Here is a 14,574-nt window from a genome sequence, read left to right as displayed (position 1 = left end):
AAAATCGAAACAAAATTAAGTCATTTATGGGGAGGGAAGTTATCAGTCAAGAAGATGTGTCAAAATCAAATTTTTGGACCAAATAGTTTTTGTGAAATCGAATGATAAGTGTGTCAAGGCAGTTGGAACACTATGTGTCTGCACAGGCGAGCAGTGCAGTGGTTACAAAATCGCGCACGGCGCGGAATGCGGGGAGCACGTCTCTGAATGTGTGTGTGAAATCTTATGGGACTTAACTGCTAAGGTCATCAGTCCCTAAGCTTACACACTACTTAAGCTAAATTATGCTAAGGACAAACACACACACCCATGCCCGAGGGAGGACTCGAACCTCCTCCGGGAGCACGTCTCTGTAGCAGCGAAAGGTTTAATGCGGCTGTGGTGGCTTTACTTCATAAAATGCGCGCTCCCCCCTAAACGTAAGTTTGCGAACTACACTGCTACGGCGCTGCTTCTCTTGACGCGTGCAACTGGCAACGCTGCAATCTCCCGCGTCTGGGCGCGCATGCGCGAGTCGCCAAGATAAATGAATTGAACTATAGTAGCAAATGATACAGCTCCTTATATTACCTATCATAGATTAGAACTGAGGTGTCATCTGCATAGCTTAATATATGGAAGACTTCAGTTTTTTGAGAAGTTAGCTATGGTTTACCGTGTCTAATGCTTTTGTCAGCTTCAAGAACAGTAATTTGTAACTTCATAGACCAGCATAGTGGTGGAAGAGAAAATGTTTTCGAAGATGCAGAATTGGAGACATTGCTGACTGAAGACTCACGTCAAACTCGAGAAGAATTGGCACGATTAGTGGGAGTGGCACAGCAAGCCATTTCAAAACATCTCAAGGCTATGGGCATGATTCAGAAAGAAGGAACTTGGGTCCTGTGTGAGCTGAATCCAAGAGACGATGAACAGCATTTGTGTTTTTGTTAACAGTTGCTTCAGAGGAAAAAACAGAAGGGATTTCTGCATTGCACTGTGACCGGGGACGAAAAATGGGTTCACTATGATAACCCTAAACACAAAAATCATGGGGATATCCCGGCCATTCTTCCACATCACCAAGCAGAATATTAACGGCTCCAAGATCATGCTTTGCATTTGGTGGGACCAGCTCGGTGTCCTGTACCATGAGGTGTAAAATCAAGTGAAACAATCACAGGTGCTCGTTATCGAACGAAATTAATGCATCCGAGAAGAGCATTAAAAGACAAACAGCTGCAATACAGCAATCCCGGGGCACAACAAAGTGATTTTGCAGCACGACAACGCTCGACCCCACGTTTCAAAAGAGGTCAAAATGAACTTGAAAACATTAAAATGGGAGTCCTACCCCACCCGCCGTATTCTCCAGACATTGCTCCCTCTGACTATCACCCATTTAGATCAGTGGCGCATGGCCTGGCTGACCAACACTTCCGATCTCATGAAGAAGTCACAGATTGGATCGATTCATGGACCGCTTTAAAAGATGAACAATTTTTTGGGCACGGGATTAGTACACTGCCCGAAAGATGGGAGAAAGTAGTGACCAACGACAGAAAATACTTTGAATGATACATGTGTAACCAATTTGTTTCATTAAAGCCTCAAATGTTGGCAAAAAAACAGCGGAAGCAAAGTTGTACACCTTGTATTATCTTGCTAAAGCTGGGAGTTAGCGATATTGGGCTATAGTTTGAGATACCTTCCTTACTTCTCTATACACTGGTTTCACAACTCTCAATTTTAGAACAACTGGAAAAATGTTTCCTCTAATGTTGCAACTACGCGGGTAGGTAAGAGGTTCTGAGCTTCCTTTTAAGCACTCCTTAGTAATTGCACTGGATATGTCATACCATCCATGTGAATTTTTTCTTTAACATGTGTGTTGTCTTGCAATCTTGTGTAAACACACAGTAAAATTTGTCAGTAGCCACCTCTACATTCAAAAGTATTTGTCATTCACAAAGAATTAAGACAAAGAGTAGGGTAACTTCACTGCACAACTGAATCATTGAATTTAAAAATAATGAGTGAAACTGATAAATATGTATACTTACATCCTTTTCCCTCAAATTCAAATCTCCACCACAAATAACAACCTTTTCTTCAGGACACGTCAACATTTCCTGAAATATCCTCTTCAACTGATTTATTCTTTCAGCTACATGGTCTGCAGTGCTCTCCAAGTGAGTGTTAATGAGCAATAAATTTAAGGGTCCAATATGAGCCTACAAAAATTATGGAACATATGTTAGTAAACTGCACATAATGATACTGAGAATGCATAGACACAAGTTATGGAATATGAGTTGATTGATACTGAAAAATTGTGTTTACAAGATGCCGATGTTATAGTCAAACATTTTAACAACTCCTTTACAAATTTCTAAATTTATAAGAGACAGGCAGTACGCAATAACTTAAGCGTTTCCTTTCTGACAAATGTATCTTGAACCCTCATTTCCCCGTACAGGGACAGATTAAACTAATGATACAGAAACTGTAAACCTGATATTGTACAGAACCACTGGCAGTCAGCTGCAAGCCAGTTTTCCAGTTATCTATCTCCTCAGTTCCTCAGTTCCCTGTGTGTGTGTGTGTGTGTGTGTGTGTGTGTGTGTGTGTGTGTAATGAATACAAACTATTTCTAAAACGAATACCAGTTCAACTACAGCTATCGGCACAAACAGGCTGCAAACAATTCATGCTCCCTGGAGAACACCTCGTCCCAGTGTCCCATTGAAGTAGAGTTGTGGGACTAGTTGTGTGCAATAATACATGAAATACTTTTTCTGCAATTGATTAGCTGATATTATGTTATAAATTAAAATATGGAAGTGAAAAATACTGCACTGACAAGAGTAAGGAGCCAATGTTTTCTTAATATTGGACTCACAAGTGACAGTGAAAAGTTACAAGACACTGTTTTCTCATCACTGATGAAAATTATTGATATCTCAAAACTTTCTTGGAGTACATTCAACACTTTTTGTTTATTTGAGAATTCCCCATCCACAAGTATCAACAGCCCAAGTGCACATCTCAGTATTCAGCAATAAATTATCTTCATTCACAATGAACCAACTGCTAGTACATTATACAAAAGGCTATGTGGATCGGAACGAAATCAGTTTTTCTGTGTTCAATCTTTTCTGACTTCAGAAGGAAATAGTGAAAAATGTTGTTTGGTCTCCTGGCCAGTAATGCTGAATCTTTCAGACCAAAAGCCTTTGGTCTGTTAGTGCTCAAGAGTCCATACATAAACAATCATATTAATAAACCAATATCATACACAGTAGCAGCGGTAACACCGGTTCCTATTAAGATCATCGAAGGAGAGCACTATCGGTTTGTCTGGCACTTGGATGGGTGACCATCCGGTCTTCCGAACGCCATTGGCAAGTGGGGTACACTCAGTCCTCGTGAGGCAAATTGAGGAGCTACTTCTGAGAATAGTAACTCCAGTCAAGAAAGTGACAACAGAAGGGAGAGCAGTGTGCTGACCACATGCCATTCCATATCTGAATCCAGTGATGCCTGTCTGCAGAGGATTACAGGGCAGTCAGTCAGTGCCACTGCGCCTTCGAAGGCCTGTTCAGATGAAGTTTAGTTCAGTTTATGTAGATTAGCGCTGACATAGCAGATGATGAATGCAGTGTTTTATCTCCATGTGCTGCGCTTAAGATGAAATGTGCCATGAAGTAGTTCCTGGTCCACTGTGGGCACTAGTTACAGCTTCTCCTTGGGAAAAGAAGTTGTTTATCTAGAGTGAAAGAAGGGTTTCCAGTCATCTAGGGTCCAACCTATACAGTCACAAGCCCAGGAGAGGAGATGCAGGCGATGCCGCGCTGTTAGCAAATGCACTCGCATCAGTCATTCGCTGCCATAGCCCATGAAAGCCCAATTCCACCACACTGACCTAACGGATACATTCATCATACTTCCCACATTGACTCCTGAGGTCGTTTCATACAGTGCTGCTTGTCTGTTAGAAATGACAACTATACGCAAACACCACTGCCCTAGTGAAGGCTGTCGGCCACTGCATCATCCATAGTGAAAGGTAATGGCTGAAACTTCGTATTCTTGGCACTCTCTAGACACTGGACCTCTGAATATTGAATTCCCTAACGATTTCCAAAATGGATTGTCCCCTGAATCTAGCTCCAAGCTACCATTCCGCAGTCAAAGTCTGTTAATTCCCGTTGTCAACCATAATCACAAAAAATCTATCCACATGAATCAGCCAAGTGCAAATGACAGCTCCTTCAATGCACTGCCCTTTTATATCTTGCGTACAGGATACTACTGCCATTTGTATATGTGCATATCGCTATCCCATAACTTTTGTCATCTCAGTGCATATTACTACATCGCTAAATCAGTACATCATCCCAGTTGCACGTTGCCTATCTCAAGGCTTCCAGGGGCAACAAAAAATTGATTTTCAGTACTTCACACATTATTGACCAAACTTAAAATGGTATGATAATCCACTCATTAAAAGGTATAATATTACATTAAAGGTTAACACAATAAGGCAAGTCTTAAAGTTAGGCACTAAGTATACGTCTTGAGGTATTGGTGCATAAATTACCCACACAATATTAATCAAGTATTTGACAATGAACACTTTGTAACTTTCTGACTTTAATGTAATTTCAAACCTTTTCTAAACTTATTCCATTAGTCTATGGATGAACCACTTGCACGAATATCTAGAGCTCAGATGGAAACCCAATTCTAAGCAAAGAAAGGAAAGGAGAAGGGTGGAAGGAGTATATAGAGCGTCTATACAAGGGCGATGTTCTTGAGGACAATATTATGGAAATGGAAGAGGATGTAGATGAAGATGAAATGGGAGATATGATACTGTGTGAAGAGTTTGACAGAGCACTGAAAGACCTGAGTTGAAACAAGGCCCCAGTAGTAGGCAACATTCCATTATAACTACTGACAGACTTGGGAGAGCCAGTCCTGGCAAAATTCTACCATCTGGTGAGCAAGATGTACGAGACAGGTGAAATACCATCGGACTTCAAGTAGAATATAGTAATTCCAATCCCAAAGAAAACAGGTGTTAACAGATGTGAAAATTACCGAACTACCAGTTTAATAAGCCATGGCTGTAAAATACTAACACAAATTCTTTACAGACGAATGTAAAAACTGGTAGAAGCCAACCACGAGGAAGATCAGTTTGGATTCCGTAGAAATGTTGGAACACGGGAGGCAATACTGACCCTACGACTTATCTTAGAAAATAGATTAAGGAAAGGCTAACCTACATTTCTAGCATTTGTAGACTTAGAGAAAGCTTTTGACAATGTTGACTGGTATACTCTCTTTCAAATTCTAAAGATGGCAGGGGTAAAATACAGGGAGCAAAAGGCTATTTACAATTTGTACAGAAACCAGATGGCAGTTATAAAAGTCGAGGGGCGTGAAAGGGAAGCAGTGGTTGGGGAGGGAGTGAGACAGGGTTGTAGTCTCTCTCCGATGTTGTACACATAGTTTTTTCACACAAAGAAGAGCAAATCAGAGGAGTGCGGGGACTGGAGTAAGCAAGCTCTGCCTATTGACTCACAGCACACAGGCTGCTGAGGGCTGAGGGATAGTGCAGAGGTAAAAAGCCATGCTATCGTCAAACAGTGGTGGCAACACACTTGCTTTCACATAAAAATTTCAATTTGGGCTGACAGTGCCCTTGATTAGCCACTGGCACAATGGCTGTCAACTCCTATGTATGGTATGTACGAAAGGAAAAATTGAGATGGGGCGTAATAAAAGTTTACAGGATTTGGGAAATGTAAATTGGTAGTTTGTTGCTGAATGATGGTACTTGTGGCTACTAATTCTGTATTAATTCTCACAGACAACTCGAAATTAAAAAGAAACAATAGTAAAATTTACAATACGGCAATAAAAACAGAATGTGTTAAATTTTAAACATTTATTCACATAGCAAATGTATATACATATAAATCACTGACTCAGTCTCATTAAGTTCTCCATCTGTGCCTCATGTGTTACTGTTGCTACTGCAGTACCAGTATTGATAATGATTTTGTCTAATACTGATATTTCAATGACAGTGTCACATCTCCAGCAATCTTCTTTCAATTGCTGGACCTTCCTGCAGTGTTCTTCCCAGTCATCAGCAGTTTCTGACAGAAAGGACTCCTTTCAATCTTAAACAGATTGTCTTTGGACAAGTCCCCTGAAATGTTTTGCACTCTAAACAACTATTTTTACTTCTGCCCATACTGAAGAGTGTGTAATAAATATGTATAATAATTACATGTTATTTATGGTTGTTCACAGCAGAATGTCATATTATACATTAATTGACTTTTTAGAGACTTTGACATGTTAAGCAACAATATTCGGAAGTGGCAACAATCTAACAAGGAAAGCCGGCACATGTGTGACAATGGTCATGTTTCTGCCCAATGTGAGAAGGCCGATGACCAGCAGACTTTGCGCAGCAGCAGTCAGCACTTCAACAGATCAAAGACTGAGCACACAAGCAACGCTACCAAGGAGAACAACTACCAGTGCTGTTTGTACATCAGTCAATGCTCCATAAACTGTAAGTGTACTGAACTAGCACGACATATCTGGCAATGCGGAGGAGATAACAGGGTGTGCGGACATTGACCACATTTTTGCCCAACATAAGAAGCATAGGTCAATGACCGAAGGTCAGTAGCCGCCCCAGAAACTTTGCGACATTGGCAAAAACACTGTATAAATACCTCCGATAAATGGGTATGAGGTGGTCCTTTGGAGAGGTCCTTCAAGGGGAGAAAGAAGACTTGAAGAAACATCATGTAGACAGACGGACCAATGGTTAGTCAATGATCATCATACATCGCTACAACGACTTAGGCACTACACTGCTCAACAGAAGACGATGTCGATACTGCACCAATAGGTCAAAGCAGAAGATGCCATACCAGATGTTACCAGAAAAATGTTTATGTGGTATCTACCCAGGTGGCTAGTGAGGACAAAGTGACTACGGCCTCCCCAAATGGGTCACCTGTGAACTCAGAGACTGCTGAACTCCGTCAGAAGATGCCGCACCTGATGGTCGATGGTTCGATTCCGGGACAGACAGCTCCACCTCCTGCTTTAGCCAGTTGTTAATAATGCATAAGGAGAAGACTAAGCCATCACTGCAGTAAGTCACAGGCACTGTACTGAATGGAAGAATAAGCCGCCAGAGCGCTGCTGCAACACGAGACGTCGTCGCATCCGCTGTCACCAGAATCTGCAAGCTACGACTCCACTGCTACAAGGAATTGAGCAAGTTAAAATACAATGTATTAGTCTGTTTGTTTGAAGGGTCTTATATCTCAATAAATAACTGTTAGTGGAACCACCAATGTTTCACTCAGACCTCACCCATTGAGCCAAGGAAAGAGCCCACTTCACCACCCACAAAGTGTTGCTTCCTTCCTGCCATCCCTGACAAAATAATGACCTTTGCTCCCCCTGTCACTGATGTTCAATATCTAGAGTCCCTAAATGCTTAGCCCCTACAAAACCGCACTGAAATCATAGGTATAGGGCGGCAAGTGGACAAATGGCTTTCCTCTTTTGCCATTTTGTCGATCATGTTTTTAGCTGGTCTATGTGCTTGAATTAATGTAAAGAGAGCCTGCTTCCTCATGCTCTTATTACAGGCAACATACCTCTTTTGCAACCATTCCAATATCCTTCTTTGGTATCATATTTTGTGGGTATTTTTTCCACCTGTTCGTTATGGTATGGATTTTTGTCCATAACAGTGACAAAGTTTGGAGGAAGATTTGCAAAAAAATATATTTGCAAGTCATCTTTCAAAGTTTCCAGAGTTCATTTGACTACAGTAACACCTTTTATGGATTTAACATAGAATTTTAGTTGAGCTTCCCTGAAAAAAATCGCTTCTTCAAATCATCACCATAAGTCTTTTAGAGGAGGTTCCCCACCCCATAGCTCTGACATCATCATCTTACTGTGGTTGGTTTCCAAATATGTTTCATTTCTACAATGAAATGCGACCACCAATGTCGCCATGCTCTAGCAGTAAGGATCCCTTATTCTGCACATTTTCTCCATGTGAATCCCACAGACAACAAAATATTTTGCAGAGAAAATAACACAAGTCCAGCCAATTTTTTCCTCAAATTTGGTAAAAGTTTCTATAGACTGGGAGCAATCTCCTGACCAAGTAGTAGTAAGTCTTCAATTTTTTGTCTCACGACACACCTGTCAAAATTATCCATTGGATTTTCCCCATTACATCTTAGAACCTGACCTAAGTGAAATAAAATATAAAATCAGAAAGTAAAAGTCAATTTAAGTAGAATGTGTAATTGCAAGTAGCAAGGAGAGATAGACAATTTGAAACCACTTCCGTGGTAGGGTAGGTTATGGTCCCAGTTATCACAGCATGCAGTCACAAGTAACTGAATAAAAATAATAATGGCAGTCATTTCTATTGCAAAAACCTATATAGTCATGGCAACTACAGCTATGAATTGCATCTTGGAAAATAGAAAACCAATTCAGCTGTATGAAAATCCTCTTTTTCATACCGATGAATCTGTTTTCTATTTTCCAAGATGCATTTCTATTACAATGTAATATCCTGACATGACATGAGTTGTGCCAACTGCCTTCGGCACGGGGGGGGGGGGGCTTGTGGGCGCTCAACATCGAGGTCATCAGCGCTTCGGCACAGTCTAGTACCTTAACCATTAGGCTGCATGAGGGTGTCTAAAAATCTATTTTGTTCTTCCATACTGAGTAACCTATTGGATGGCAAAAACTATTTTCACACACAAAACAGAATGGCCACTTTAAAGTAATTCAGACAAAACATAAGGCAGTTTCAAAGCACTGTTTAATAGAAAAATTTGAACTGAAATTTACTTATTTTTTGCCAGGAGTTTCTGGCGATTTCCCAGAATTCTCTTTGCAAAATCTAAAAATTATTTACACAGATCTGAAACTTGACCCTGTTCATATCACTGTAAATCTTGTCAGCTTATAAGAGAGAGGATGGAGGAACTCTTTATTCCTGCTCTCCTGCTTCCAACATTCAGTAACATTATTAACTATTTTGCCTGCTCGATTTTGTAATGAGCAACCCCTCGTCCTTCTCCGACAAGTAGAAGGAGCGTTTGGTGTTGTCCACGATGGGCCAGTAACTGCTTCATCATCACTCGTCAAAAGATGTATTATTTTACTACAGAACTCAACACAGGACAACAGTCACTTCACAATGGCTACAAATGCAACGGTCTGTATCAGATTGCTGATGTTGGCAACAGTCACACGGAGAAACTTGAGCAGACGGGAGTCGATCGACTCCTACTGACTTTTGGCGATTCAAGATTAGGGAGGCCTCACTAATCTCTTTGCAAACAAACCGTAATTACAATACCAGAAAGAAAAGGCTTGAGCATAATGCAGAGCAAAATGTTTGGTGGCGGCATCTGCAGCAGTGTAGACAGTGCCATTCAGGGAATACCAGGTACATGCAAGTGTATGGTATCCACAGACATCTGATCTCAGCCCAAGCCTACAAAGGAGATGTACGTGGTCCAATGGTTGAAAGTACCATTCCCAGGCAAGGAGCCGCTTAAAAGCAATGATGTGATCCATTGATGGGCGCCACTTAGGGCGTTAGAGAGCCTAACTATGATCTTGAATGGCATCTGCAATTTCCTAGGACCACCAAGGTACTGTCTTCCATAGGGGTGCCCACGGGACAGGGGATCACTAAATCGGCTGCCGAAAGGATGGCTGCGATTGTATTCTGGACTGTCTCATCGATAATTCCATGCAGCAGAGGTGAAAGCATCCCAAGCAGCACTGTTGAAAGCCCATCCAGGCAGGTGTCAAGATGAGTGACACTGAGGGAGGGAAAGGAAAATCGGGAGGTGGTCACTACCACACAAGTCATTGTGATCTCTCCAGTGTTTGGATGGGAGAAGACAAGGGTGGAAAATGGAAAGGTAAACAGCCGAGAAGGTTCTGTACGCCACACTGAAGTGTGTGGGGATACCATTATTCAACAGGCAAAGGTCACGTTGTGCCAGCAAATTTTTGAGGTCTTTATCGCGGCCAGTGACCATGGTTCCATTCGACTAAAGGTTATGGGCATTGAAATCGCCCAAAATTAGGATAGGTGGGGTGGACCTGAAAACAGAATGCGAACAGTACATTCTGAGATAATTCACAATTGGAAGGGAAGTAAACTCTGCAGAAGGCAATAACCTAAAATACTCTTACCAGGACAGCCACAGCCCCCAAAGGTGTATTAAGAAGACTCCGCCTGACACCCTGTCATTGGCAATACGATTCTTATAATATCCCCACTACCCACGAAGGGCTGGGGATCTATATTTCTGGAAATCAAGTCTCCTGGACGACAATGCAGAAAGCACATGACCTGCTGAAAAAATGTCATAGCTCAGCCAGGTGGTAGAAAAAACTGCTACAATTTCACTGGAGAATAATGTTGTTGATGAACAGTGAGGCCATGAAAAGACCGGGGGGGGGGGGGGGGGGGGGGGGGGGTAGGTTATGCAATATAGCCACCTGTTGCCCCTAGTTGAGGGGTTATGTCATCAATATACATATGCTCTGGGTTCTGTTGTGTGGTGCAAACTGGGGTTTCTGGGGCCGCCATGATCTCTGTCTCAGCCACAGAAGTGGAGCAGGCGGGATCTGGTGCATGGGGGCCATTGGAATGTCCTCCTCCTTGGGGACTTTTTCTTGTCCTTCCTCCCCTTAGATGATTTCTATGACTGCAAGGGCTTCTCTGAATCAGTTTCAGGTAAAGATGTTGATCGAGAAGCCCTGCAACCAGCAGCTCGTGGCTCCTTCAGCACTGGCTGGCATCTGGTTGCAGAACAGCACAAACCTTGGAGGAAAGTGTTCCGAGCGACCCCTCCCTGGGGAGAGAAACTGGAGGAAGGTCATTTGTCTCCCACTGGGAGGTGAAGACCAATGTTCCTGGCAGGTGGGAAGCCACCAATCCCAAAGTAGGTACGCAAAAAGCAGCAAGAGGGAGCTCCCCACCATCACAGTGACTAGCATGGTTAAGTGGTCCTGAGGGCCCACTGTAGAAGGTGTCACGGTTGGGAGTACAGTCGCCAAAAAGGGTGACTGTTGTCGTAGCTATACCATATGACACTATTTGACATGCTGAGTGCAACCGCTCCTACTACTTCTTCGCCTCTTGGTAACTGATTACGTCCAGTCTTGTATTCTTAAATTTTCTTTTCTATCTGGAAAACAGTGCAGTATGGTGGACATAGAGAGTGGCGTTTTTCACATTTAACACAGACACAGGGAGGTGCACAGAGAGCATTCGCAAGCAGTGCTCATCAACAATCTCTACAGATGGGGCAAGCATTGACATACGAAGACATGTGGCCACATTTCAAGCATTTGGGTTGCATCTCTTTGGAAAGGGGAACACGCAGTTTCACACTGCATCGGTATACCATCACCTTGACCTCTTCAGGCAATGAATTGCTCTCAAAAGGCAAAGGTGAAGGTACCAGTGCCAAGGTGATGGTACCATCATGTCAAGTAGGCACTTAGCTCATTATCAGATCATAAGAGTAGGTCTCTGTGGAAAATGATGCCCGAAATTGAGTTTGGACTTTCAAGGGGAATGACAGTCACCAGTAAGTAACCCAGCTCATTACAAGCAAGCAGTGCCTGTAACTGGGCACGAGATGCTGTTTTGATCAAAGTTGATCCACTCTTCATTTTAGAGATGGCTGCCACTTCCACAAACTTGTCTTTCCAGTTCTCCACTCACAACACAGGCTTTGTGGCCAATAAGGAATCACCATCAGCCACTGTACAAACCAAGTATTACAGGGAGTATTGCTTTGCTTGCCACTTTGCCTTATGTTATTTCCACAGCGTAACAAGAGAAGCGACATTTTAGGGTCATATCTCTCTGTATTGAAAGAGGACTGTCCTTTCATATGCACTGTTGGAGCCTTATGGCCACCAGCAGGAGATCACTTCATCCACTTAATCTGCAGCTGATCCACTATGCTGCCGCCCACTCTGAACAGGGGCGCTCGCCATGGGCACCACTCAGCCTCAGCAAAGGCTACCTGACCTGTAAAACATTGCTCTGAGTCCCACTGCCCCAGTAACAACAGGCACATACTCCTTTGCATACATAAGGAGTTTTCAGCTTAGGCACCAACAGTGGGATTCTGACGTGGTCAGAGCACTACCAACCGTGCAGGTACTTGACCCCCGTCCGCATACACAAACTGGATGGTTACCATGCTGGGTTTTGGTTGTATTACCTTATTACATGGAAGGGTGCACAGATGGAAAGGCACAAATGTGGAGCACACACCACCTTGGACAACCTTCCCTGAATGATTTGCACTCCAAGCAAGGTCTGCACCAAGAAAACCATCCGATAGAGGCACAGAGGGAAAGGGATAGTGGAAGTATAAGGAACAAGCAGCACAGAAAGAAAGTAATGTTGCAAAAATGGTGGCGCCATGCCATGTTAGCCAAGCACATACTCACCAAAGAGTTGTTTTTTTTTTGTGGTTTTAGGGCGCACAACTTCAATGGTCATTAGCGCCCTGACTACGTTAAGAATGCACCGCGAGGCACAAGTTTAAAACAACAACTAAAAGGGAAAACACGATAAAAGACAGACTGACAGGCATAGGATTAAAAAACAGCATCATCAAATGTCCTTAGTGAGGTTTGTCAAATTGATAAAACGAAGAATACGAGCAGCTGCTCGTGGGTCATCCGCTAAAACGGCATCTAAAGTACATGGCAGGTTAAGATTGAGACGCAGTGCGTTAAAATCTGGACAGGACATTAAAATGTGGCGGACCGTCAGCAATTGCTCACATGCACAGAACGGCGCCGGCACAGCCGTCAGCAGATGGCGAAGGCTGAACCGGCAGTGTCCAATTCTTAACCGGGCCAAAACTACCTCCTCCCACCGAGAAGGGCGTGAGGAGGACGTCCAAGCCACAGGAAGAGGTTTCAAGGCCCGAAGCTTGTTGGCTGTAAGGGCAGCCCAATCGGCATGCCACAGCGAGAAAATGCGCCGACAAATAACCCTGCTGAAATCTGACGAAGGGACACAACAAGAAGCTGTCCGAGGCTGGAGGGCCGCAGCCTTGGCCGCGGCACCTGCAGCTTCGTTCCCAGGGATACCGACATGGCCAGGGACCCACATAAAGCTAACCGGAGAACCTACGTCCATCAGCTGCCGAAGAGAGCGTTGGATCCGGTGCACGAAAGGGTGAACCGGATACGGATCACTGAGGCTCTGGATGGCGCTCAGGGAATCGGAGCAGATGACATAAGCAGAATGTCGGTGGCGGCAGATGTAAATAACAGCCTGGTAGAGGGCAAAGAGCTCAGCTGTGAAGACCGAACAATGGCCATGGAGCCGGTATTTGAAACTTTGTGCCCCGACAATAAAGGAACACCCGACCCCGTCATTGGTCTTAGAGCCATCTGTATAAATGAAAGTCATATTGATGAACTTCGAACGAAGTTCCACAAAACGGGAGTGGTAGACCGAACCGGGGGTAACCTCTTTTGGGAGCGAACTGAGGTCAAGGTGAACGCGGACCTGAGCCTGGAGCCAAGGTGGCGTGTGGCTCTCGCCCACTCGAAAGGTTGCAGGGAGTGAAAAATTAAGGTGTTGAAGGAGGCGACGAAAGCGAACTCCAGGGGGTAGTAGGGCAGAGACATACAACCCGTATTGACGGTCGAGAGAGTCGTCAAAAAAGGAACGATAAGACGGGTGGTCGGACATTGACAGTAGCCAACAGGCATACCGACAAAGCAGTATATCGCGCCGGTAGGTGAGTGGCAATTCGCCAGCGTCAGCATGAAGACTCTCTACGGGACTAGTATAAAATGCTCCGATCGCAAGTCGTAAACCCCGATGTTGTATGGAGTTGAGGCGGCGTAAGATGGTTGGCCGTGCAGAGGAGTATACGAAGCTCCCATAATCCAGCTTGGAGCGGACGATCGACCGATATAGACGAAGTAGGACAGTTCGATCCGCTCCCCACGACATACCACTGAGAACACGGAGGACATTTAAAGAACGGGTACAACGGGCGGCCAAATATGACACATGTGGAGACCAGCTAAGTTTCCTGTCAAATGTAAGGCCTAAAAATTTGGTTGTCTCCACGATTGGGAGAGCAACGGGACCGAGTCGTAAGGACGGTGGGAGAAACTCTTTGTAGCGCCAGAAGTTAATACAGACCGACTTCTCGGCAGAAAAACGCAAGCCATTGGCGACACTCCAGGAGTAAAGACGGTCAAGAGAACGCTGAAGACAGCGCTCCAGGACACGTGTACACTGCGCGCTGTAATAGATGGTAAAATCGTCCACGAAAAGGGAGCCTGATACATCAGCTGGGAGGCAATCCATTATTGGATTGATCGCGATGGCGAAGAGAGCGACGCTCAAAACTGAGCCCTGTGGCACCCCACTCTCCTGGCGAAAGGTGTCTGACAGGACAGAACCCACATGTACCCTGAACTGTCGATCCATTA

At 44.0% G+C, this 14,574-nt stretch overlaps 1 protein-coding gene across 9 annotated transcripts in view; it reads right to left on the bottom strand.

Annotated features, from left to right (window-relative positions):
- The window catches only part of LOC126168613 (tyrosyl-DNA phosphodiesterase 2-like), a 182,140-nt gene that overhangs the window by 45,050 nt on the left and 122,516 nt on the right, over window positions 1-14,574 (bottom strand). For all 9 annotated transcript variants that reach the window (XM_049920579.1, XM_049920576.1, XM_049920572.1 and 6 more), the window contains one exon: window positions 2,043-2,213. In XM_049920579.1, coding sequence (XP_049776536.1) covers window positions 2,043-2,213 — 171 coding nt within the window. The remainder of the gene's footprint in view (window positions 1-2,042; window positions 2,214-14,574) is intronic.

The sequence above is a fragment of the Schistocerca cancellata genome, chromosome 1 (genome assembly GCF_023864275.1).
Source record: "Schistocerca cancellata isolate TAMUIC-IGC-003103 chromosome 1, iqSchCanc2.1, whole genome shotgun sequence".
In the NCBI taxonomy this organism is placed as follows: domain Eukaryota; kingdom Metazoa; phylum Arthropoda; class Insecta; order Orthoptera; family Acrididae; genus Schistocerca; species Schistocerca cancellata.
This window is presented reverse-complemented; position numbering and strand designations above follow the sequence as displayed.